At 49.8% G+C, this 23,328-nt stretch overlaps 1 protein-coding gene across 2 annotated transcripts in view; it reads left to right on the forward strand.

Annotated features, from left to right (window-relative positions):
- Nucleotides 1–23,328, forward strand: part of TROAP (trophinin associated protein) — a 225,436-nt gene that overhangs the window by 7,606 nt on the left and 194,502 nt on the right. For both annotated transcript variants that reach the window (XM_075334410.1, XM_075334411.1), the window contains exons 2-4: nucleotides 17,759–18,067; nucleotides 18,223–18,400; nucleotides 19,175–19,332. In XM_075334410.1, coding sequence (XP_075190525.1) covers nucleotides 17,819–18,067; nucleotides 18,223–18,400; nucleotides 19,175–19,332 — 585 coding nt within the window. In that variant the 5' untranslated portion in view covers nucleotides 17,759–17,818. The remainder of the gene's footprint in view (nucleotides 1–17,758; nucleotides 18,068–18,222; nucleotides 18,401–19,174; nucleotides 19,333–23,328) is intronic.

A 23,328-nucleotide genomic window follows, 5' to 3' on the forward strand; every position in this document is an offset into this window, starting at 1 on the left:
GGACGGCTCATTCCGTCCTGTTCTGGACCTAAAACTGCTCAACAAACATGTGCACGCCAGGAGGTTCCGGATGGAAACCCTCCGTTCTGTCATTGCCTCAATGTCTCAAGGAGACTTCCTTGCCTCAATAGACATCAAGGATGCTTATCTCCACGTGCCAATTGCTACAGAACATCAACGTTTTCTACGTTTTGTGATAGGAGACGACCATTTTCAGTTCGTAGCTCTGCCATTTGGTCTGGCGACAGCCCCACGGGTCTTCACCAAGGTCATGGCGGCGGTGGTAGCAGTCTTGCACTCTCAGGGACACTCGGTGATCCCTTACCTAGACGATCTACTTGTCAAGGCACCCTCTCAAGAGGCATGCCAACTCAGTCTACAGGCTACGCTGGAGACTCTCCAGACTTTTGGATGGATCATCAACTTTCCAAAGTCAAATCTGTCACCGACACAGTCACTAACGTATCTTGGCATGGAGTTTCATACTCGAGCAGCGAGAGTGAAGCTTCCGCTAAACAAGCAGCGGTCCCTACAGACAGGGGTGCAATCGCTCCTTCAGGGCCAGTCGCACCCCTTACGGCGCCTCATGCACTTCCTAGGGAAGATGGTGGCAGCTATGGAAGCAGTTCCCTTTGCGCAGTTCCATCTGCGTCCACTTCAATGGGACATTCTCCGCCAATGGGACGGGAAGACGACTTCCCTAGACAGGAAAGTCTCTCTTTCCCAGACGGCCAAGGACTCTCTGCAATGGTGGCTCCTTCCCACCTCATTGTCTCAGGGAAGATCCTTCCTGCCCCCATCCTGGGCAGTAGTCACGACAGATGCGAGCCTGTCGGGGTGGGGAGCAGTGTTTCTACACCACAGGGCTCAGGGGACGTGGACTCAGCAGGAGTCCACCCTTCAGATCAATGTTCTGGAAATCAGGGCAGTGTATCTTGCCCTACTGGCCTTCCAACAGTGGCTGGAAGGAAAGCAGATCCGAATCCAATCGGACAACTCCACAGCGGTGGCATACATCAACCACCAAGGAGGGACGCGCAGCCGGCAAGCCTTTCAGGAAGTCCGGCGCATTCTGAATTGGGTGGAGGACACAGCATCCACCATATCCGCGGTTCACATCCCGGGCGTAGAAAACTGGGAAGCAGACTTCCTCAGTCGCCAGGGCATGGACGCAGGGGAATGGTCCCTTCACCCGGACGTGTTTCAGGAAATCTGTCGCCGATGGGGAGTGCCGGACGTCGACCTAATGGCGTCTCGGCACAACAACAAGGTCCCGGCATTCATGGCGCGGTCGCGAGATCAAAGAGCGCTGGCGGCAGACGCCTTGGTGCAAGATTAGTCGCACTTCCGCCTCCCATATGTATTCCCGCCTCTGGCACTCTTGCCCAGAGTACTACGCAAGATCAGATCCGATTGCAGCCGCATCATACTCGTCGCCCCAGACTGGCCGAGGAGATCGTGGTATCCGGATCTGTGGCATCTCACGGTCGGCCGACCGTGGTCGCTTCCAGACCGTCCAGACCTGCTGTCTCAAGGGCCGTTTTTCCATCAGAATTCTGCGGCCCTGAACCTGACTGTGTGGCCATTGAGTCCTGGATCCTATCGTCAACAGGATTATCCCAGGGAGTGGTAGCCACAATGAGACAAGCTAGGAAGTCAACTTCTGCTAAGATCTACCACAGAACGTGGAAGATTTTCTTAACCTGGTGCTCTGCTCAGGGAGTGTCTCCCTGGCCATTTGCATTGCCCACTTTTCTATCTTTCCTGCAATCAGGGTTGGAAAAGGGCTTGTCGCTCGGCTCCCTTAAAGGGCAAGTCTCGGCACTATCCGTGTTTTTTCAGAAGCGTCTAGCACGTCTTCCTAAGGTGCGCACGTTCCTGCAGGGGGTCTGTCATATTGTGCCCCCGTACAAGCGGCCGTTGGATCCATGGGATCTGAACAGGGTACTAGTGGCTCTCCAGAAGCCGCCCTTCGAGCCTCTCAAAGAAGTTTCTCTTTCTCGCCTGTCACAGAAAGTGGCGTTTCTTGTTGCGATCACATCGCTTCGGCGAGTGTCTGAGCTGGCTGCTCTGTCATCCAAGGCTCCCTTCTTGGTGTTCCACCAGGACAAGGTTGTGCTGCGCCCCATTCCGGAGTTTCTCCCTAAGGTCGTATCCTCGTTTCATCTTAATCAGGATATATCATTGCCTTCCTTTTATCCTCATCCGGTTCACCGGTATGAAAGGGACTTGCGTTTGCTAGATCTGGTGAGAGCACTCAGGATCTACATTTCCCGCACGGCGCCTATGCGCCGTTCCGATGCACTTTTTGTCCTTGTCGCCGGTCCGCGCAAGGGGTTGCAGGCTTCTAAAGCCACCTTGGCTCGATGGATCAAAGAACCAATTATAGAGGCCTACCGTTCTGCTGGGCTTCCGGTTCCTTCAGGGCTAAAAGCCCACTCAACCAGAGCCGTAGGTGCGTCCTGGGCATTACGGCACCAGGCTTCGGCTCAACAGGTGTGTCAGGCGGCTACCTGGTCGAGTCTGCACACGTTCACCAAGCATTATCAGGTGCATACCTATGCTTCGGCGGATGCCAGCTTAGGTAGAAGAGTCCTGCAGGCGGCAGTGACATCCCCGTAGGGGGGGGCTGTTTTGCAGCTCTAACATGAGGTATTTCTTTACCCACCCAGGGACAGCTTTTGGACGTCCCAATCGTCTGGGTCTCCCAATAGAGCGCTGAAGAAGAAGGGAATTTTGTTACTTACCGTAAATTCCTTTTCTTCTAGCTCTTATTGGGAGACCCAGCACCCGCCCTGTTGTCCTTCGGGATTGTTTTTTGCTGTTTGCGGGTACACATGTTGTTCATGTTGAACGGTTTTTCAGTTCTCCGATGTTACTCGGAGTTAATTTGTTTAAACCAGTTGTTGGCTTCCTCCTTCTTGCTTTGGCACTAAAACTGGAGTACCCGTGATACCACGGGGGGGTATAGCCAGAGAGGGAGGGGCCTTGCACTTTTAGTGTAGTGCTTTGTGTGGCCTCCAGAGGGCAGTAGCTATACCCCAATCGTCTGGGTCTCCCAATAAGAGCTAGAAGAAAAGGAATTTACGGTAAGTAACAAAATTCCCTTCTTTTGAGGGGTTAAATGGCTTTGGGCCACTGATCTCACACTACATTTACATACCTAGTGATGCCACACATGAAATTCAGATCACTCCAGCCTGGCCCAAACAGGTTCTGGGCATCAGAACTGGCATCAAAATGGGCACACAGCCAATTTTCACAGATTTGAATAAGTAACTGGTGTTTTTGAGGGGTTAAATGGCTTTGGGCCACTGATCTCACACCACATTTACATACCTAGTGTTGCCGCACATCAAATTCAGATAACTCCAGCCTGGCCCAAACAGGTTCTGGGCATCAGAACTGGCATCAAAGTGGGCAAAACCCCAGTTTTCATAGATTTGAATAAGTAACTGGTGTTTTTGAGGGGTTAAATGGTTTTGGGCCACTGATCTCACACTACATTTACATACCTAGTGATGCCACACATCAAATTCAGATCACTCCAGCCTGGCCCAAACAGGTTCTGGGCATCAGAACTGGCATCAAATTTGGCAAAATCGCAGTTTTCACAGATTTGAATAAGTAACTGGTGTTTTTGAGGGGTTAAATGGCTTTGGGCCACTGATCTCATACCACATTTACATACCTAGTGTTGCCGCACATCAAATTCAGATAACTCCAGCCTGGCCCAAACAGGTTCTGGGCATCAGAACTGGCATCAAAGTGGGCAAAACCCCAGTTTTCATAGATTTGAATAAGTAACTGGTGTTTTTGAGGGGTTAAATGGTTTTGGGCCACTGATCTCACACCACATTTACATACCTAGTGTTGCCGCACATCAAATTCAGATAACTCCAGCCTGGCCCAAACAGGTTCTGGGCATCAGAACTGGCATCAAAGTGGGCAAAACCCCAGTTTTCATAGATTTGAATAAGTAACTGGTGTTTTTGAGGGGTTAAATGGTTTTGGGCCACTGATCTCACACTACATTTACATACCTAGTGATGCCACACATCAAATTCAGATCACTCCAGCCTGGCCCAAACAGGTTCTGGGCATCAGAACTGGCATCAAAGTTGGCAAAATCGCAGTTTTCACAGATTTGAATAAGTAACTGGTGTTTTTGAGGGGTTAAATGGCTTTGGGCCACTGATCTCACACTACATTTACATACCTAGTGATGCCACACATCAAATTCATATGACTCCAGCCTGGCCCAAACAGGTTCTGGGCATCAAAACTGGCATCAAAATGGGCAAAACCCCAGTTTTCACAGATTTGAATAAGTAACTGGTGTTTTTGAGGGGTTAAATGGCTTTGGGCCACTGATCTCACACCACAGTTACATACCTAGTGATGCCACACATCAAATTCAGATCACTCCAGCCTGGCCCAAACTGGGCATCAGAACTGGCATCAAAGTGGGCACACAGCCAATTTTCACAGATTTGAATAAGTAACTGGTGTTTTTGAGGGGTTAAATGGCTTTGGGCCACTGATCTTACACCACGTTTACATACCTAGTGATGCCCCACATCAAATTCAGATCACTACAGCCTGGCCCAAACAGGTTCTGGGCATCAGAACTGGCATAAAAGTGGACAAAACCCTAGTTTTCACAGATTTGAATAAGTAACTGGTGTTTTTGAGGGGTTAAATGGCTTTGGGCCACTGATCTCACACCACATTTACATACCTAGTGATGCCACACATCAAATTCAGATCACTCCAGCCTGGCCCAAACAGGTTCTGGGCATCAGAACTGGCATCAAAGTGGGCACACAGCCAATTTTCACAGATTTGAATAAGTAACTGGTGTTTTTGAGGGGTTAAATGGCTTTGGGCCACTGATCTCACACCACATTTACATACCTAGTGATGCCACACATCAAATTCAGATAACTCCAGCCTGGCCCAAACAGGTTCTGGGCATCAGAACTGGCATCAAAGTGGGCACACAGCCAATTTTCACAGATTTGAATAAGTAACTGGTGTTTTTGAGGGGTTAATTGGCTTTGGGACACTGATCTTACACCACATTTACATACCTAGTGATGCCACACATCAAATTCAGATCACTACAGCCTGGCCCAAACAGTTTCTGGGCATCAGAACGGGCATCAAAGTTGGCAAAATCGCAGTTTTCACAGATTTGAAAAAGTAACTGGTGTTTTTCAGTGGTTAAATGGCTTTGGGCCACTGATCTCACACCAAATTTACATACCTAGTGATGCCACACATCAAATTCAGATCACTCCAGCCTTGCCCAAACAGGATCTGAGCATCAGAACTGGCATCAAAATGGGCAAAACCCCAGTTTTCACAGATTTGAATAAGTAACTGGTGTTTTTGAGGGGTTAAATGGCTTTGGGCCACTGATCTCACACTACATTTACATACCTAGTGATGCCCCTCATCAAATTCAGATCACTCCATCCTGGCCCAAACAGGATCTGAGCATCAGAACTGGCATCAAAATGGGCAAAACCCCAGTTTTCACAGATTTGAATAAGTAACTGGTGTTTTTGAGGGGTTAAATGGCTTTGGGCCACTGATCTCACATCACATTTACATACCTAGTGATGCCACACATGAAATTCAGATCACTCCAGCCTGGCCCAAACAGGTTCTGGGCATCAGAACTGGCATCAAAATGGGCACACAGCCAATTTTCACAGATTTGAATAAGTAACTGGTGTTTTTGAGGGGTTAAATGGCTTTGGGCCACTAATCTTACACCACACTTACATACCTAGTGATGCCACACATCAAATTCAGATCACTCCAGCCTGGCCCAAACAGGTTCTGGGCATCAGAACTGGCATCAAAGTTGGCAAAATCGCAGTTTTCACAGATTTGAATAAGTAACTGGTGTTTTTGAGGGGTTAAATGGCTTTGGGCCACTGATCTCACACTACATTTACATACCTAGTGATGCCACACATCAAATTCATATGACTCCAGCCTGGCCCAAACAGGTTCTGGGCATCAAAACTGGCATCAAAATGGGCAAAACCCCAGTTTTCACAGATTTGAATAAGTAACTGGTGTTTTTGAGGGGTTAAATGGCTTTGGGCCACTGATCTCACACCACAGTTACATACCTAGTGATGCCACACATCAAATTCAGATCACTCCAGCCTGGCCCAAACTGGGCATCAGAACTGGCATCAAAGTGGGCACACAGCCAATTTTCACAGATTTGAATAAGTAACTGGTGTTTTTGAGGGGTTAAATGGCTTTGGGCCACTGATCTTACACCACGTTTACATACCTAGTGATGCCCCACATCAAATTCAGATCACTACAGCCTGGCCCAAACAGGTTCTGGGCATCAGAACTGGCATCAAAGTGGGCAAAACCCCAGTTTTCATAGATTTGAATAAGTAACTGGTGTTTTTGAGGGGTTAAATGGCTTTGGGCCACTGATCTCACACCACATTTACATACCTAGTGATGCCACACATCAAATTCAGATCACTCCAGCCTGGCTCAAACAGTTTCTGGGCATCAGAACTGGCATCAAAGTGGGCACACAGCCAATTTTCATAGATTTGAATAAGTAACTGGTGTTTTTGAGGGGTTAAATGGCTTTGGGCCACTGATCTCACACTACATTTACATACCTAGTGTTGCCGCACATCAAATTCAGATAACTCCAGCCTGGCCCAAACAGGTTCTGGGCATCAGAACTGGCATCAAAGTGGGCAAAACCCCAGTTTTCATAGATTTGAATAAGTAACTGGTGTTTTTGAGGGGTTAAATGGCTTTGGGCCACTGATCTCACACTACATTTACATACCTAGTGATGCCACACATCAAATTCAGATCACTCCAGCCTTGCCCAAACAGGTTCTGGGCATCAGAACTGGCATCAAAGTGGGCACACAGCCAATTTTCACAGATTTGAATAAGTAATTGGTGTTTTTGAGGGGTTAAATGGCTTTGGGCCACTAATCTTACACCACACTTACATACCTAGTGATGCCACACATCAAATTCAGATCACTACAGCCTGGCCCAAACAGGTTCTGGGCATCAGAACTGGCATCAAAGTGGGCAAAAACCTAGTTTTACAGATTTGAATAAGTAACTAGTGTTTTTGAGGGGTTAAATTGCTTTGGGCCACTGATCTCACACCACAGTTACATACCTAGTGATGCCACACATCAAATTCAGATCACTCCAGCCTGGCCCAAACAGGTTCTAGGCATCAGAACTGGCATCAAAGTGGGCACACAGCCAATTTTCACAGATTTGAATAAGTAACTGGTGTTTTTGAGGGGTTAATTGGCTTTGGGCCACTGATTTTACACCACATTTACATACCTAGTGATGCCACACATCAAATTCAGATCACTACAGCCTGGCCCAAACAGGTTCTGGGCATCAGAACTGGCATCAAAGTTGGCAAAATCGCAGTTTTCACAGATTTGAATAAGTAACTGGTGTTTTTGAGGGGTTAAATGGCTTTGGGCCACTGATCTCACACTACATTGACATACCTAGTGATGCCACACATCAAATTCAGATCACTACAGCCTTTCCCAAACAGGTTCTGGGCATCAGAACTGGCATCAAAGTGGGCAAAACCCCAGTTTTCATAGATTTGAATAAGTAACTGGTGTTTTTGAGGGGTTAATTGGCTTTGGGACACTGATCTTACACCACTACATACCACCACTACCATAACTACAGAACCTGTTTGGGCCAGGCTGTAGTGATCTGAATTTGATGTGTGGCATCACTAGGTATGTAAATGTGGTGTGAGATCAGTGGCCCAAAGCCATTTAACCCCTCAAAAACACCAGTTACTTATTCAAATATGTGAAAACTGAGGTTTTGCCCACTTTGATGCCAATTCTGATGCCCAGAAACTGTTTGGGCAAGGCTGGAGTGATCTGAATTTGATGTGTGGCATCACTAGGTATGTAAATGTGGTGTGAGATCAGTGGCCCAAAGCCATTTAACCCCTCAAAAACACCAGTTACTTATTCAAATCTATGAAAACTGGGGTTTTGCCCACTTTGATGCCAGTTCTGATGCCCAGAACCTGTTTGGGCCAAGCTGGAGTGATCTGAATTTGATGTGCGGCAACACTAGGTATGTAAATGTGGTGTGAGATCAGTGGCCCAAAGCCATTTAACCCCTCAAAAACACCAGTTACTTATTCAAATCTGTGAAAATTGGCTGTGTGCCCATTTTGATGCCAGTTCTGATGCCCAGAACCTGTTTGGGCCAGGCTGGAGTGATCTGAATTTCATGTGTGGCATCACTAGGTATGTAAATGTAGTGTGAGATCAGTGGCCCAAAGCCATTTAACCCCTCAAAAACACCAGTTACTTATTCAAATCTGTGAAAACTGCGATTTTGCCCACTTTGATGCCAGTTCTGATGCCCAGAACCTTTTTGGGCCAGGCTGGAGTGATCTGAATTTGATGTATGGCATCACTAGGTATGTAAATGTAGTGTGAGATCAGTGGCCCAAAGCCATTTAACCCCTCAAAAACACCAGTTACTTATTCAAATCTATGAAAACTGGGGTTTTGCCCACTTTGATGCCAGTTCTGATGCCCAGAAACGGTTTGGGCCAGGCTGGAGTTATCTGAATTTGATGTGCGGCAACACTAGGTATGTAAATGTGGTGTGAGATCAGTGGCCCAAAGCCATTTAATCCCTCAAAAACACCAGTTACTTATTCAAATCTGTGAAAATTGGCTGTGTGCCCACTTTGATGCCAGTTCTGATGCCCAGTTTGGGCCAGGCTGGAGTGATCTGAATTTGATGTGTGGCATCACTAGGTATGAGATCAGTGGCCCAAAGCCATTTAACCCCTCAAAAACACCAGTTACGTATTCAAATCTGTGAAAACTGCGATTTTGCCAACTTTGTTGCCAGTTCTGATGCCCAGAACCTGTTTGGGCCAGGCTGGAATGATCTGAATTTGATGTGGGACATCACTAGGTATGTAAATGTGGTGTAAGATCAGTGGCCCAAAGCCATTTAACCCCTCAAAAACACCAGTTACTTATTCAAATCTGTGAAAATTGGCTGTGTGCCCACTTTGATGCCAGTTCTGATGCCCAGAACCCCTTTGGGCCAGGCTGGAGTCACTTCAGTTTGATTAGAGGCATCACTAGATATGCAATTCTGGTGTTAGATCAGTGGCCCAAAGCCATTTAGCCCTTTCACTAACATACTTTGGTGCCCACTTTGATGCCCATTTTTATGCCAGTTTTATAATTTTTGCAGCTGGTTTTGAGTGTATGTATATTAGGGCTCATCAGTGCATTGTATTTTATTATTGTCATGTGTTATTTTTGTTGTTAAACGTGTAAAAAACAGAAAAAACTAAATTGCCGAATAAGAAACTGACGAATAAGAAACCAACTTCAGCCCCGAATAAGAAACTGGACGAATAAGAAACCAACTTCAGCATCGTATCCCGTGCTGTAATTGTCTGTATTCTTTATGACATCCTCCCCGGCCCAGGAGATGTGGTATGATCAGACCATGTCCCTGTACGGTCAGACACGGCCATTACACAGTACACAGCAGGGACACATACAAGATTATCTCAGCACAGGAACATTTTTTTTTTTTTTATTATTATTATTATATTAAAAATCTCCAATTGTGGAAGTTATACCAAGATCTATTGATTAAATTCAACTTTAAGATTAAAGGGAACCTGTCAGGTGCAATATGCACCCAGAGCAGTTCTGGGTGTATATTGCTAATCCCTACCTAACCGTCCCTGTATACACTAGCATAGATAAAGAAATCTTTAGAAAAAGTATTTCTAAAGATCTTTTACCATATACTAATGAGCGCGGGGACTAGTCCCCTGGGCGTTACTTCCCCTGGCTTGTCGGCTCCATTAGCATGTTAGTATGTCCCTGTGGGTGTGCTAACATGCTAATGAATGTGCAGCGTCAGAGGATGATCTCGCTCACCTTTTTCCTTTCGTCACGACAGCACCCACGAGAGAGGGATCCGCCCCCTTCAGGACAGGAAACCTACAGATAAAAAAGGGGCAGTCCCCCTCCCTCATCAGTTGGTTTCCTGTCCTGAATGGAGAGGAACCTACAGTACCTGGGTCCGGTTGAGTCCGTGCGGTCTCCGTGGGAACGGCGGAGCTCTAGGTCCAGAAGCACGGTCGGTGGAGCTCCCCTCGTGGACTCCGTCCTCCGGTGCGTCTCGTACTCTTCCCCTTGGTTTGGCTTTGCCTCCGGGGTAATGACGCCGGCACCTGCGCGCGTCTGGCTCTGTGGACGGCAGGGAGGACCCTGCCGTGTCCGTGCGCTCTCTCTGCTGCCGTGACCCGGAAGTGCACTGGAGCGCTTCCGGGGGAGTGGACCGGGCAGGTTCCTTGTGAAGGCCGTGGATCCCTCCTTCCTGAGCCGGACGCGGGGTAAGTTGCTGTCGGTACTCGGCGGCCGGCGCCTCTCCCTGTGGCGCGGGCTGCGCGTCCGGTTACACGGCGGGTGCGCTGTATCCACCGGGCCCGGTAAGGGCCGCGTCCCCGCTCTGTCTCCTCGAGGTGTCCCGGCAGTGCAGGGAGGATCGTCCCGGGCTTTGGAGCTGGGTTCTGCCATGCATGGCCGGGGTCCCTGCGGCCTTTGTGTTCTCCTGGCCCCTGTATCCTCTGTGGCCTCCGGGCCCGGTAAGGGCTCTGTGGACTCGCCTGCTTCCGGCCTCTGTGGGGCTCCTGTGGACTCCTGGGCCTCTGTGGACTCCTGGCCCTCGTGGCCTCTGTGGTCTCCTGGCCCTCGTGGCCTCTGTGGTCTCCTGGCCCTCGTGGTCTCCTGGCCCTCGTGGCCTCTGTGGACTCCTGGCCCTCGTGGCCTCTGTGGACTCCTGGCCCTCGTGGCCTCTGTGGACTCCTGGCCCTCGTGGCCTCTGTGGACTCCTGGCCCTCGTGGCCTCTGTGGACTCCTGGCCCTCGTGGCCTCTGTGGACTCCTGGCCCTCGTGGCCTCTGTGGACTCCTGGCCTTTGCGTCTTCTGAGGTTGGTCTCGGGCCTCTGTGTCTCTCAGCCTCGTGCTTCCTGGCTTGTTCCTCTGTGCTGCCTGCCCTTGGTCCTTTGTGTCTCGTGGCCTTGGCCCTCTGTGCTGCCTGCCCTTCTTGCCTCCTGGCCTGGGGCCGCTGTACCTCCTGGCCTTGACCGCTGTGCCTTCTGGCCTCGGTCCTCTGTGCCTTCTGGCCTCGGGCCTCTGTGCCTTCTGGCCTCGGTCCTCTGTGCCTTCTGGCCTCGGTCCTCTGTGCCTTCTGGCCTCGGGCCTCTGTGCCTTCTGGCCTCGGGCCTCTGTGCCTTCTGGCCTCGGGCCTCTGTGCCTTCTGGCCTCGGGCCTCTGTGCCTTCTGGCCTCGGGCCTCTGTGCCTTCTGGCCGCGGGCCTCTGTGCCTTCTGGCCTCGGGCCTCTGTGCCTTCTTGGCCTCGGGTCTGTGTACCTCCTGGCCTCTGTGCCTCCTGCCTTCGGGCCTCTGTGTGTACTGTCTCTGTGCCTTGGGCTTCCTGGCCGCGCGCCTCGGTTGCCTCCTGGCCTCATGCCTCCTGCCTCGGTGCCTCTGACTTCTCGGGTTCCTGGTCTCTGTGGCTGCCTGGCCTCTGTGTGGCTGCCTGGCCTCTCTGTGTGGCTGCCTGGCCTCTCTGTGTGGCTGCCTGGCCTCTCTGTGTGGCTGCCTGGCCTCTCTGTGTGGCTGCCTGGCCTCTTTGTGTGGCTGCCTGGCCTCTCTGTGTGGCTGCCTGGCCTCTCTGTGTGGCTGCCTGGCCTCTCTGTGTGGCTGCCTGGCCTCTCTGTGTGGCTGCCTGGCCTCTCTGTGTGGCTGCCTGGCCTCTCTGTGTGGCTGCCTGGCCTCTCTGTGTGGCTGCCTGGCCTCTCTGTGTGGCTGCCTGGCCTCTCTGTGTGGCTGCCTGGCCTCTCTGTGTGGCTTCTGGCTCGGGCCTATGTGCCTCTTGGGCTTCCTGGTCTCTTGGGCTCTTGGGTCGCTGTGCCTCTGTACCTCTTGGGCTCGGGGCCTCGGGGCCTCTTGGCGTCTGTACCTCTGTGCCTCTTGGCCTCTGTGCCTCTTGGCGTCTGTGCCTCTTGGCCTCTGTGCCTCTTGGCCTCTGTGCCTCTTGGCCTCTGTGCCTCTTGGCCTCTGTGCCTCTTGGCCTCTGTGCCTCTGGGCCTCTGGGCCTCTGTGCCTCTTGGCGTCTGTGCGTCTGTGCCTCTTGGCGTCTGTGCGTCTGTGCCTCTTGGCGTCTGTGCGTCTGTGCCTCTGGGCGTCTGTGCGTCTGTGCCTCTGGGCGTCTGTGCGTCTGGGCCTCTGTGCCTCGGGGCCTCTTGGCGTCTGGGCCTCTGTACCTCTGGGCCTCTGTGCCTCGGGGCCTCTTGGCGTCTGGGCCTCTGTGCCTCTGGGCCTCTGTGCCTCTGGGCCTCTTGGCGTCTGGGCCTCGGGGCCTCTGTGCCTCGGGGCCTCTGTGCCTCGGGGCCTCTTGGCGTCTGGGCCTCGGGGCCTCTGTGCCTCGGGGCCTCTTGGCGTCTGGGCCTCTGGGCCTCTGTGCCTCGGGGCCTCTTGGCGTCTGTGCCTCTGTACCTCTGGGCCTCTGTGCCTCGGGGCCTCTTGGCGTCTGGGCCTCTGTGCCTCGGGGCCTCTTGGCATCTGGGCCTCTTGGCGTCTGTGCCTCTGTACCTCTGGGCCTCTGGGCCTCTTGGCGTCTGTGCCTCTGTACCTCTGGGCCTCTGTGCCTCGGGGCCTCTTGGCGTCTGTGCCTCTGTGCCTCTTGGCGTCTGTGCCTCTGTGCCTCTGTACCTCTGTGCCTCTGTACCTCTGTGCCTCTGTACCTCTGTGCCTCTGTACCTCTGGGCCTCTGTGCCTCGGGGCCTCTTGGCGTCTGTGCCTCTGTACCTCTGGGCGTCTGTGCCTCGGGGCCTCTTGGCGTCTGTGCCTCTGTACCTCTGGGCCTCTGTGCCTCGGGGCCTCCGGGTCGTGTGGGCATGTGTTCTCGTCCTGCGTCTCTTGGCCTTGCGCTTTTGTGCTTGCTTCTTGTGGCGTTCCTGCCTTGCGCCCTGCCGCCTTGCGCCTCCCGGGCCTTCCGCCTGGCGCCTTGGGCTTCCTGCTTCGCCTCTACGTCTCTTCTCCTCCTCGTCCGTTCCGGTGCTGTCTCTTGGTCGCCCTTGCTTCTGCGGGGTGTGTTCGCGCCTGTCCGGCCCTGTCCGTTGGTCCTTCCTGCTTTGGTCGCTCGGTCGGCCCCTTGGCGGGGGGTTTGGTCTTTGTTTTGTTGTTCTTTGTCTTTCAGGATTCTGGCTGTGGCCCTCGCGTGGCGTGACGTCCCTTGTCCTGATGGCTGTGGGATGCTGTTCCCCTATCGTCTGCTGCAGTGGGCTCCCCTGGCCTCCTCGGTGTCGGATCCTTCTCCTGGGTGGTTGCCTCCTCCTTGGATGGATGTGGCCTGTGTCTCCTTCGATGGTATTGTACGGCTGTGTCATGATCCTCTCCGTCCGCCTTTCCGGTCTTTGCCGGCTAGCCTTTGTTCTTCCGCTGTCTTCCGTTGGCGGCTTGGCCCTTTGTGTGGTTTTTCCCTCCCTCTGCGTGTAATCTCTCTAAGTCTCTCGTGGGTGCTGTCGTGACGAAAGGAAAAGAGTACATTACTTACCGGTAATGGGATTTTCCTGAGTCCACGACAGCACCCTTTACACCCCTACCCTTTCTTGTTTGTTTGTCACCATTGGGTGTCCTGAGGTCTGGCTTTTTTGTTTATTCATTCATTGGCGGTTCCTCTCCCGGTTCTCTGCAACCAACTGATGAGGGAGGGGGACTGCCCCTTTTTTATCTGTAGGTTTCCTGTCCTGAAGGGGGCGGATCCCTCTCTCGTGGGTGCTGTCGTGGACTCAGGAAAATCCCATTACCGGTAAGTAATGTACTCTTTCGCCACCATCACGTCTGACGGGGGATTTCGGCTCAGTGTGTATGACCCTGGAGTGTGGGTCATGCGCACTATGAAGCCAGGTGTACGTGTCCCGGCTTCAAACTGAAGTAGTGCGCATGACCGAACCTCCAGGGTCATGCGCACTAAGCCGAAATCCCCCGTCGGACACGATAGCGGCAGAGAAGTGACTGAGATCATCCTGTTACGCTGCAAATTCATTAGCATGTTAGCACACCCACAGGGATGTACTAACATGCTAATGAAGCCGACTAGCAAGGGGAAGTAACGCCCAGGGAACTAGTCCCCTTGCTTATTAGCATACGGTAAAAGATATTTAGAAATACTTTTTCTAACGATCTCTTTATCTATGCTAGTGTATACAGGGATGGTTAGGCAGGGATTAGCAATATACACCCAGAACTGCTTTTATGACCGGATATCCCCTCATCTGTTATCGGCTCAGCACCCGTCAGTCTTCTCCAGTTTGTGGTTTGCCGGCTGCTCCAGTGTTTTATAGAGTGAGCTGGCGGTCACAGATAGTGATGAATAAGTGTGATTGCCACTGCTTGTTACGAAATTGAGCACTGGGGACGCTCTGACGCGACTTGAGTACTGAGTATAATTGAAGTCAATGGGAAACTTGAGCATTTTCAAACTCTGGCTCTATCAAGTAGCGAGCTTACCCATCTCTAGTAACAACTGAATATAAGTCTATGAAACTCTTGTTCTGGCACTCATAGACTTGCATTCAGAGCTTATGACATAACTTATGACTTCCGGCCAATCAGAATTTGTGGTTACAAGATGGCGCCAATAAAGGTTGAAGATGCTGGAGGGTGATTATATGACTAGGGGCAGGGACCTTGGGTTAAAATCACCACTCCACTGCTGGGGGGAAGGAAGGAAGGAAAGCTGGAGTGGTGCTTTCAGCGTGTCCTTGGATAGGAGGACTGCACTGGTGGCAGCCTGGACATATTCTCATATTGTGTGTAAATCTGCAAAGTGTTTTTTAAAACAAATGCCTTTTGAAATTTACCTATTAAATATCCACTCCCTTTTGAAATTTACCTATTAAATATCCACTCTGTTCTCAAATACTGAGGATGTCTTTTGTTTACAGCTTGTTGCCTAGGTTACTGACAACCATAGCAATCCATCAGCGGTACCCAAACATGTAGCACTTACAAGAACTTCTCTGAAGCCGGACGGATCGCTGGCGCGTGCTGTTGGCTCCTGATTGTGGGCATCTTCAGCGTCACTGTGCCCTCCAGTGCTGCTCAGTCAAAGCTTCTTAGAGAAGCATTACAGTGTGGGCGAGTGGTGCAGCAATGCTAGCCAGGAGCTTATCCTGCCCCCCAAACACACTCTGGCAAGCAGGGAGCGGTGCTCTACCTCTGCTCTCCTGGACCATACTCTCCAAGTACACGTGCTGTGCCCAGCCTGTACCCCTGACCCAGATCTTGTCCTACATGCCCCCTGAGTGCACAGGACATTCTTGTTCTTGCAGTGCACTATTGTATGTACCCAGTTTGTGGCTTGCCCCTATGACCCATACAGATGCCAGAAAAGTGACGGTTTCTGACAGGATAACGATGGGGTAGAGGAGCAGACTGCATTGTTGTCAACAGAGACATCCGATCTATCAGAGGGATATCTTAGGCCGGGTACACATATCCGGCTTTTCGCCGGTGTGACGGATGCGGCGTACGCCAGTACAGTATGATGCACTACAGTGGCAGCACCGGAACCTCCGGGTCACATGCTTCGGTCACATGACAACATGTGACCGGCACTTGTTATGCTGTAAGTGTACTGTATACACTGTACTGGCGCGCACTTCATCTGTCAAACCGGTGAAAAGCCCGGATATGTGTATCTGGCCTTAGAATGATGTATTGTACTGTGTGGGTCCCAGAAGCTTAACAGCACCAATCAGTATATTATTACCTAACCTGTGGATAGGTGGTGGCTTTTATCTCACAACCCCTCTAATAGCTCAGTGGCGCACATTTGTCAAAACTGTCTAATGGAAAAAGATGTTTTTGTCCGTAGCAACCAATCACCGTGCGGCTTTTACATTATAAGAGCAGTTTATGAAATGAAAGCTGAGCTCTGATTTGTTGCTATGGGCAACAAAGGCAGTTGTGATAATTGAGGTCCCTAAACCTCCATTACTGTCTTATTAGGAGTCTGGTGCAGGACGTGTGCTGACGTTTTCAAGAGGAGTTCACAGCCTTAGACTGCTGCTTCCAGGGTATGCCCCATGAGCGAGGATGGGTGCACATTACCCAACCATGGACCTTACACCATCGGCTACATGCAACAGTCAATGGTCCTTTACTAGCGTGTAATGTCATGCGATCCCTGCGGCCAGTCAGTGAAGACTTCGCTTCCCTCTCCTCTCCTTTGCCTTTGTACGGTTAAGTCAACATGAAATTAGTCCTCTTAATTACCTAACCGTACAAAGGTGGAGAGAAGGAAGCCGGCGCTGATTGGCCACGGGGCTCGTGTGTCATAACCATGTCATGTGGGTCTTGGCATCGCAAGATCAGACTTTGCTGCAACAGCGCCAGCACTGGGGTGGAGTATAGGCTTTATTTTTATGGGGGCGAACATGGGGAATGTGACGGGGTTGTCCAAACCCCTTTTAAAGGGAAGGTGTTGCGGTTTTTTTTTTATATTTGTATTAATAGTGATTATGAAATCAAGTATTTTTAATACAAAATTAAATTCACTGTTTATTTAGTTTTCATTTAATTCTAGTTTTACTGAAGCACTGGGGGTTACCATCTTGGATTTGCTGTGAGTAACGACAGATACTCACCTCCTTTATGGCAGCCCCCTGTGCATAGAGACCGTTGTCAGACTGCGACCCTATACTTAACACAGAAACGGCGTCTTCTGTCATCTGGACGCGTCCCCTGGGCTGTCCAGATCACAGCAGAGGGAGGAGATCAGCGCCATCTTTGTGGAGCTCACAGTGTATGCTGTGTTCTCCGCTTTCCCCCGGTCACCCGCCGAGATGGATGGGGTGAGTACCGGTGCCGGGCAGCAGTTATTGCACCATAACTGATCCTGGTTTGCTGCTCTCCACTCTCCCGTTCACCCATCCCTGCATGTGCTCACCTCGGGCCTCCGCTGCTCGCTGCTATGAACTGTGATCGCTGGTAGGACAGGCTGCCGGGGGTACAGGTCTGAGATGAGTGCATGCGGCTGGAAGCGGTGATCGCAGCGTGACCTCTGCAGCCTGAGTGGCACTGCGCTACATATCACCCCTCCTCGCCGCATGTCACCTCAGACCTCCGATCCCGGCCGGCAGCACAGTATATGGGGGTGCGGGATACAGCGGAGCATTGGGATACATTGCGGTGCAGGACACAGTGGAGCACTATGCAGCTGGCCTTAGTGACACTTTAGAAATATTAGGATCACTTTGCTCCGCACTGTGATCCTAAACTTTATTCTCTCTTATCCTTTTGGAAACGCCCATATTGGGAGGGGGAGCTGTGACATCACACACAGGAGAGCAGATTCTGCCCACTTTACTGCAGCTGTAATGTGAGCTAGCTTTACAGTGGGATTTCAACAGCTGCTCCTCCCCCCTAGTGTTTGAGTGGAAAATATCAAACTTTTAAATTTTTTTTTTTTAAATATATTTCTCAATTAAAAAAAAATATTATTTAAACATAACATTAAAACATTAATACTTTTTATATTTTTTTCAGTTACTGAATTTTTTTTTATTTTGACGACCCAATCCCTTAAGCTGTTTGTTTCTGAAATTATTTTCTTTCCTTAGATATTTGGAGGTTGCTTGAACCTTAATGTGAAAAGTGCCTAAAGTATCTACTCATTGGAAATGCGTTCTTACAATGAAGCTACATCTGGATTTGGGTACAAATCCTCCATGGTTCAGAAGAACAACTTGAGAAAAGGGAAAGAAAATGAGCTCACTCCAAAAAGTTTTCACCTGGAAAATCAGAAACCAACGCTGGACAAACTTGTGCCACTGGACCCTCCAAAAAGTAGACTGCCAATTCTCTCAAAAGTAAATCAACCCCCTGATTTCCAAAAGCTTCATCAGTCCTGGCAGAACCAGTTTCAGAAGGTATGAGCATGCGCCATTGAAATGTCACCTTTTTACCTTTCCTTTTGTCTTGCTATATTTCACTTTTGTATTTGCATGTATCACATATGTAAAAACTGACAGTAGAAAATTGGTATTAGACATAAGCCCACATGCAATTTTTATTTTTTCTCTAGGGTAAAGCTGTGAAAAAGAAGGCTTGCACTCGTCCCCAGCCGTTCAACTTTTCGCAGAAGGGGGATCGGCCTCAAGTAGCTACAGGCACTGTGAGTCCTCCAGCAAGAAACACAAGGGAACCATTAGCTGAAGTCGCTCTTGGTCAGAAAAATCAATCCAAGGATTTTGCTGGGAAAGGTAATTTTAAGTGACTTCTTACAACCTTAGGCTATGTGCCCACGGGAAGTTAAACCTGCGGATTTATCTGCAGAAAATCCGCGGATTTTCCAGATAAATCCACAGGTTTCAGCATGTACAGACACTCCCCATCTTATGCTATGGGACATGGGGAGTGCTGTGTCCATGCTGCGGATACATGCGGCTGCGGAACATGCTGCGGATGTCCCGCAGCCGCACGTAATTGCTTGTCTATTTATTGCTGCGGAATTACCTGTGGAAATCCCGGCTCTCCACTATGGAGATAAGAGGCCGGGACTTCCACAGGTAAGCCGCATGAATGTCCGCAGGTTTACCGCAGCTATTTCGTTGTACTACCGCAGCTAAAAATAGCTGCAGATTCCGGAGAGCAGCTGCGGGAAACCTGCGGATGTACCTGCGTATATCTCTGCAGGTACAAACTCCTGTGGGCACATAGCCTTATAGTGTTTTCCTAATAGATCATTAGCTTGTAGCCTGGCACACACTCATACGTGTAACTGCAATCAGTTATTACCAGAAGAAGCTGTAGGGGAAAATGAAGCCCAGTGTCGCTGTAGAAGAAATTAACATTAATGAAATCTCCCTGCAGATTAGGTCCATAGCAATGATTAGCTGATCACTATTGGTCTCATTCCCAACATTTCTGGCCTTGCTTAGAGAAAGACTTGTACCGATAGATTTACCAAATAAAATATGAAAAGGGTTAAAGCATTTTGTTTACTGTTTCTTTTTTTTTTTCTTTCTTTTATATAGGTGGAAATGCAGAGTTTAAAGCTGATCCAGCAGCGTTGGCCAGTATCCTGTCTGATGTTGGTGTACCAGTTCCTGCTACTGGGAAACTTAGCCTGGCTCAAAGAGTGCCAATGAGGGGGTCATTGATGGCTCAATCTTCTAACATCTGCAAGAACACGGTAAAACTGGATAGATAATTCTGTATGATTTGGTTGCACATGCTTTTACTCACACGGAGATGCATTTTACCAAGCTGTGTAATATAAAAGTCTAAGGGTGGCATCACACGCTACGATATATTAGGCGATATGTCGTCGGGGTCACGGATTCTGTGACGCACATCCAGCATCGTTAGACATATCGTAGTGTGTGACTGCTACGAATGACTGTGAACGAGCAAAAATACTCACCTTATCGTTGCTCTTTGACACGTCGTTCGTTTTCAAAATGTCGTTCCTCCTTCTGTGCTCCGGTTGTTAATCGTTCCCGAGGCAGCACACATCGCTCCGTGTGACACCCTGGGAACAACGAACACAGCTTACCTGCGTCCCGCCGGCAATGAGGAAGGAAGGAGTTGGGCAGGATGTTTATGTCCCGCTCATCTCCGCCCCTCCGCTTCTATTGGCTGGCCGCTGTGTGACGTCGCTGTGACGCCGAACGTCCCTCCCCCTTCAGGAAGAGTGTGTTCGCCGCTCACAGCGACGTCATCCAGGAATTAAGTGCGTGCGACGGGGTTAACGACTTTGTGCACCACGGGCAACAAATTGCCCGTGACGCACAAACTATAGGGGCGGGTGCGATCGCACAATGGATCGTACCATGTGACGCCGCCCTAAAGATACCTTTTGACATTGAACAAATATGTAATGTGTTGTTTTTAAAACCCAACAGCCACCATTTATGTATGGTGCATGTTGGAAGCTGGTGTAGGGAGCGGGCTCACAGCTCACCCTATTTCTCAGTAGAAAATTGCTGTTACATCCAGGATCTCAGATTGAGCGGAGCTTCAACCGCTATTGTTAACCTGAACCCGCTGTCAAACTCTGATTTGGGATTTAACATACGCCGGTATGGGGGTCTCGCTATTTTAAACTCCGATTGGCGCACCTATGACGTGATCACGGGTAGTCATTGGATTGCCATGACAACGAGAGGTCTGCTAAAGCCCTCTGTGCTTGTCATAGCAGCGTTCCTTTGACTACTTTCCTGTGGCTGGGCTTCAAAGGAGACGGTGATTTTTATTATATACAGCAATGTATGTTGCTGTATATAGCACAAGCCATCAGACGATTGCAAGTTATAGTCTCCTAAAAAGGGATCTTAAAAAGTGAAAAGTAAGATATAAAGTGTTAAAAGAATATAAAAAACAAAACATAGGTTCAAATCTGCACCCCAACCCCCCCCCCCCCTCGTTACATTTTGCCCAATAAAAAAGATAATATATTAAAAAGAAAAGACATGTGGTATTACCACGTTAAGTATGGTATATATAAATTAACGCGATCGGTGAACACTGCAAATGACAATTTCAAGAATCTGCAATACCACAAGAAATGCTGTAACAAGCGATCAAAACGTCATACCTATCCCAAAATATTATCAATGAAAATGTTGCCTTGTCCAGAAAAAAATAAGCAATCACATGGTTCCTCGACTTAAAGCCTCAGTTCCACTTGCACATAACTTTTGATGCGAGAGCATCGGAAGCGATATGCTAATGACCCTCTGATGCGAGTGTCAGCCGAGGGTCATGTGACTGTGATGCGATCTTGCGATTGGGTCACAGCTGTGTAGAAGAGGGAGGGAACACTTTCTCCCAATCTCCACTGTCTGTCTCTGCGTATATTGCACTGCGGTCAGATGACATGAGTGCAGTGCGATGTCACACGCTCCCATAGACTTGTATGGGGGTGCGTGAGACAAGACTTTCTACCAAACGCAGCATGCTGCAATTCTTTTCTCCTGCCGATATGGCATGAGAAATCAGTCGTAGATGGACACTGCCCCATAGTTTTGCACTAGAGAGAGCAATATGATGTTTTACCGGATTGCACTCGTCAAAAACGCAAGTGGAACCGAACCCGAACAATGAAAATGTTAAAGGTCTTGGAAAATGGTGACACGACCCCCTACATTTTTCTTTGTGTTGTAAACTTTTGATTGACTTATTTATTCCCTCCCCCTCACTAAAATAATGAAATACTCAACATGTTTGGTATCGCTGTAATCGTACTGATAAAGGAGAATTCTGCAGAAGGGTCATTTTTACCACAAAATGTAAACTGTAAAAATAATTTCCCAAAAATGTCATACACTTTTATATTTTTCCTCAGTTTCTCCTCATTTTGGAATTTTCCCAGTTTTACAGTATGCCATTTGGTAAAAAAAATTGTCATTCAATAGTACATCACATCCTGCAAAACAAGCAGAAAATTAAACATTATGGCTTTGGGAAGAAGAGGAGGGAGAAAGAGAATGCAAAAAAATTATCCCTGGCATGAAGCTGTTAAGGCACAAATGGTGGTTACCTTTAGTACATAATACTGCACTAAGTTTTCATTCATTCATTTTCAGACCCCCTAATAGGCCCTCCCTGTTCCTATGATTAGCACTGATTTTAAAGGGAATTGGTCAGCTGGTTTTCTTTATCGTTCCTATGGGAGACCCAAACCATGGGTGTATAGCTTCTGCCTCCGGAGGACACACAAAGTACTACACTCAAACGTGTAGCTCCTCCCTCCTAGCATATACACCCCCTGCTAGCCAGTCCTAGCCAGTTCAATGCTTTGTGTTTCAGGAGGTCACACACACATGCATTCTCTGATTTTTGATTTTTTTCTTTGGATCAAAGATTTGGAAGAAAAGCGGGTCCCTGGACTCCCGGCATGTCCCTTCTCACCCCACTGTGTCGGCGGTGCTGTTAAGGTTGATTTTCCAAGGCTGGAGCCTTCACATGCCGCGCTCCTTCAACACCCTCTGAGAGGCTCTGGTTTGAAGTGGGAGCCAACACGGTTCTCACTGCTTTGCAGGAGACCGGTCTCCATCCACAGCCCTGTTCAGGATCCTGTCGGACGGAGCGCTCATCCCCCAGGGACCTGGCACCTGCGTCTCACAAGCGAAGTACATGAGACGTTATTACCACAGAAAGTGGTCTTTCTAGGGGTCCTTTATACTTTATTTTGTGGGGAGAGTGTGTTTTATGTTTGTGTTAACATTTCCGGCCGGTTCTCCAGTTTTCACTGGAGAACCGCGCCGATGGTGCCTGCACGCCGGCCGCATGTTTAAATCTAGGCCCCGGCTTCGCCTGAGGCCTAGTTTCGGTTTCCACTGCCTCTGCTTGTCAGTCACGCAGAGAGACAGGATGGCTCCGCCCAGCGGCTGTGCAGCACAGGGAAGGGACACTCCTCACTGAGGAAGGATTCCCTCCCCTGTCTACCTCATTTGCCGCTCTCAGAGTAGGCCCCGCCCCCTCTCCTCGCTCCGGTCGCCATTTTCTCAGCGTTCTCTGTGCCTGCATAGGCACAGAGATTCCACATTGTGACAAGTGGGGGCCTGGGCTGAGGGACTGGGGGCACAAAAATGTCTATTAAACGGCCTAGCAGCCACAACCTCCGGTTTGTGCAGCTGCTTATTTTATCTGTTATATACTCTGCTGGGGGCCACTCTGGTCAGAGCCCCCACCTCTGCAGCATGTCTCACATCAGAGCAAGGCTGCAGGGCTGTTTTTAATTTGCACTGTATGAGGACTCGTACGGCCGGTACCGAGCACATTAACACAGGAGACGCAGAGTCAGCCTGGAGGCTCATCAGTGGTCCCTCCAGCTGCTCCGGCTTCGGTGGCTGAACCCCCGGTTTGGGCAGAATCCGCTCTTTCCAGGGGATGACCGTCCCGGACTCTGCGGAGCATGCATTAGCCCCCTTCTCAGGGTGTTTCTGCTGCTACTCGCTCAGCAAAGCTCACGGAGGACTCTCCTTCTGGTCTCAGACCCCGTCCTCCTAAAATGGAGACGCAGGGTCCCCTGTCCTTCCCCGTCCCGCAGCTCTGATTCACGAGCTGACTCACTGGACGAGGAGGATGTCCCTACCAGGGGCTCGGACGCTACTTTATGTACCATTGATCTGTCCGAAGGTGACGCAGATGCTAATGATGGGATTGCGTCCATTATACTTGTACT

Source organism: Anomaloglossus baeobatrachus, chromosome 2 (genome assembly GCF_048569485.1).
Source record: "Anomaloglossus baeobatrachus isolate aAnoBae1 chromosome 2, aAnoBae1.hap1, whole genome shotgun sequence".
Lineage (NCBI taxonomy): Eukaryota > Metazoa > Chordata > Amphibia > Anura > Aromobatidae > Anomaloglossus > Anomaloglossus baeobatrachus.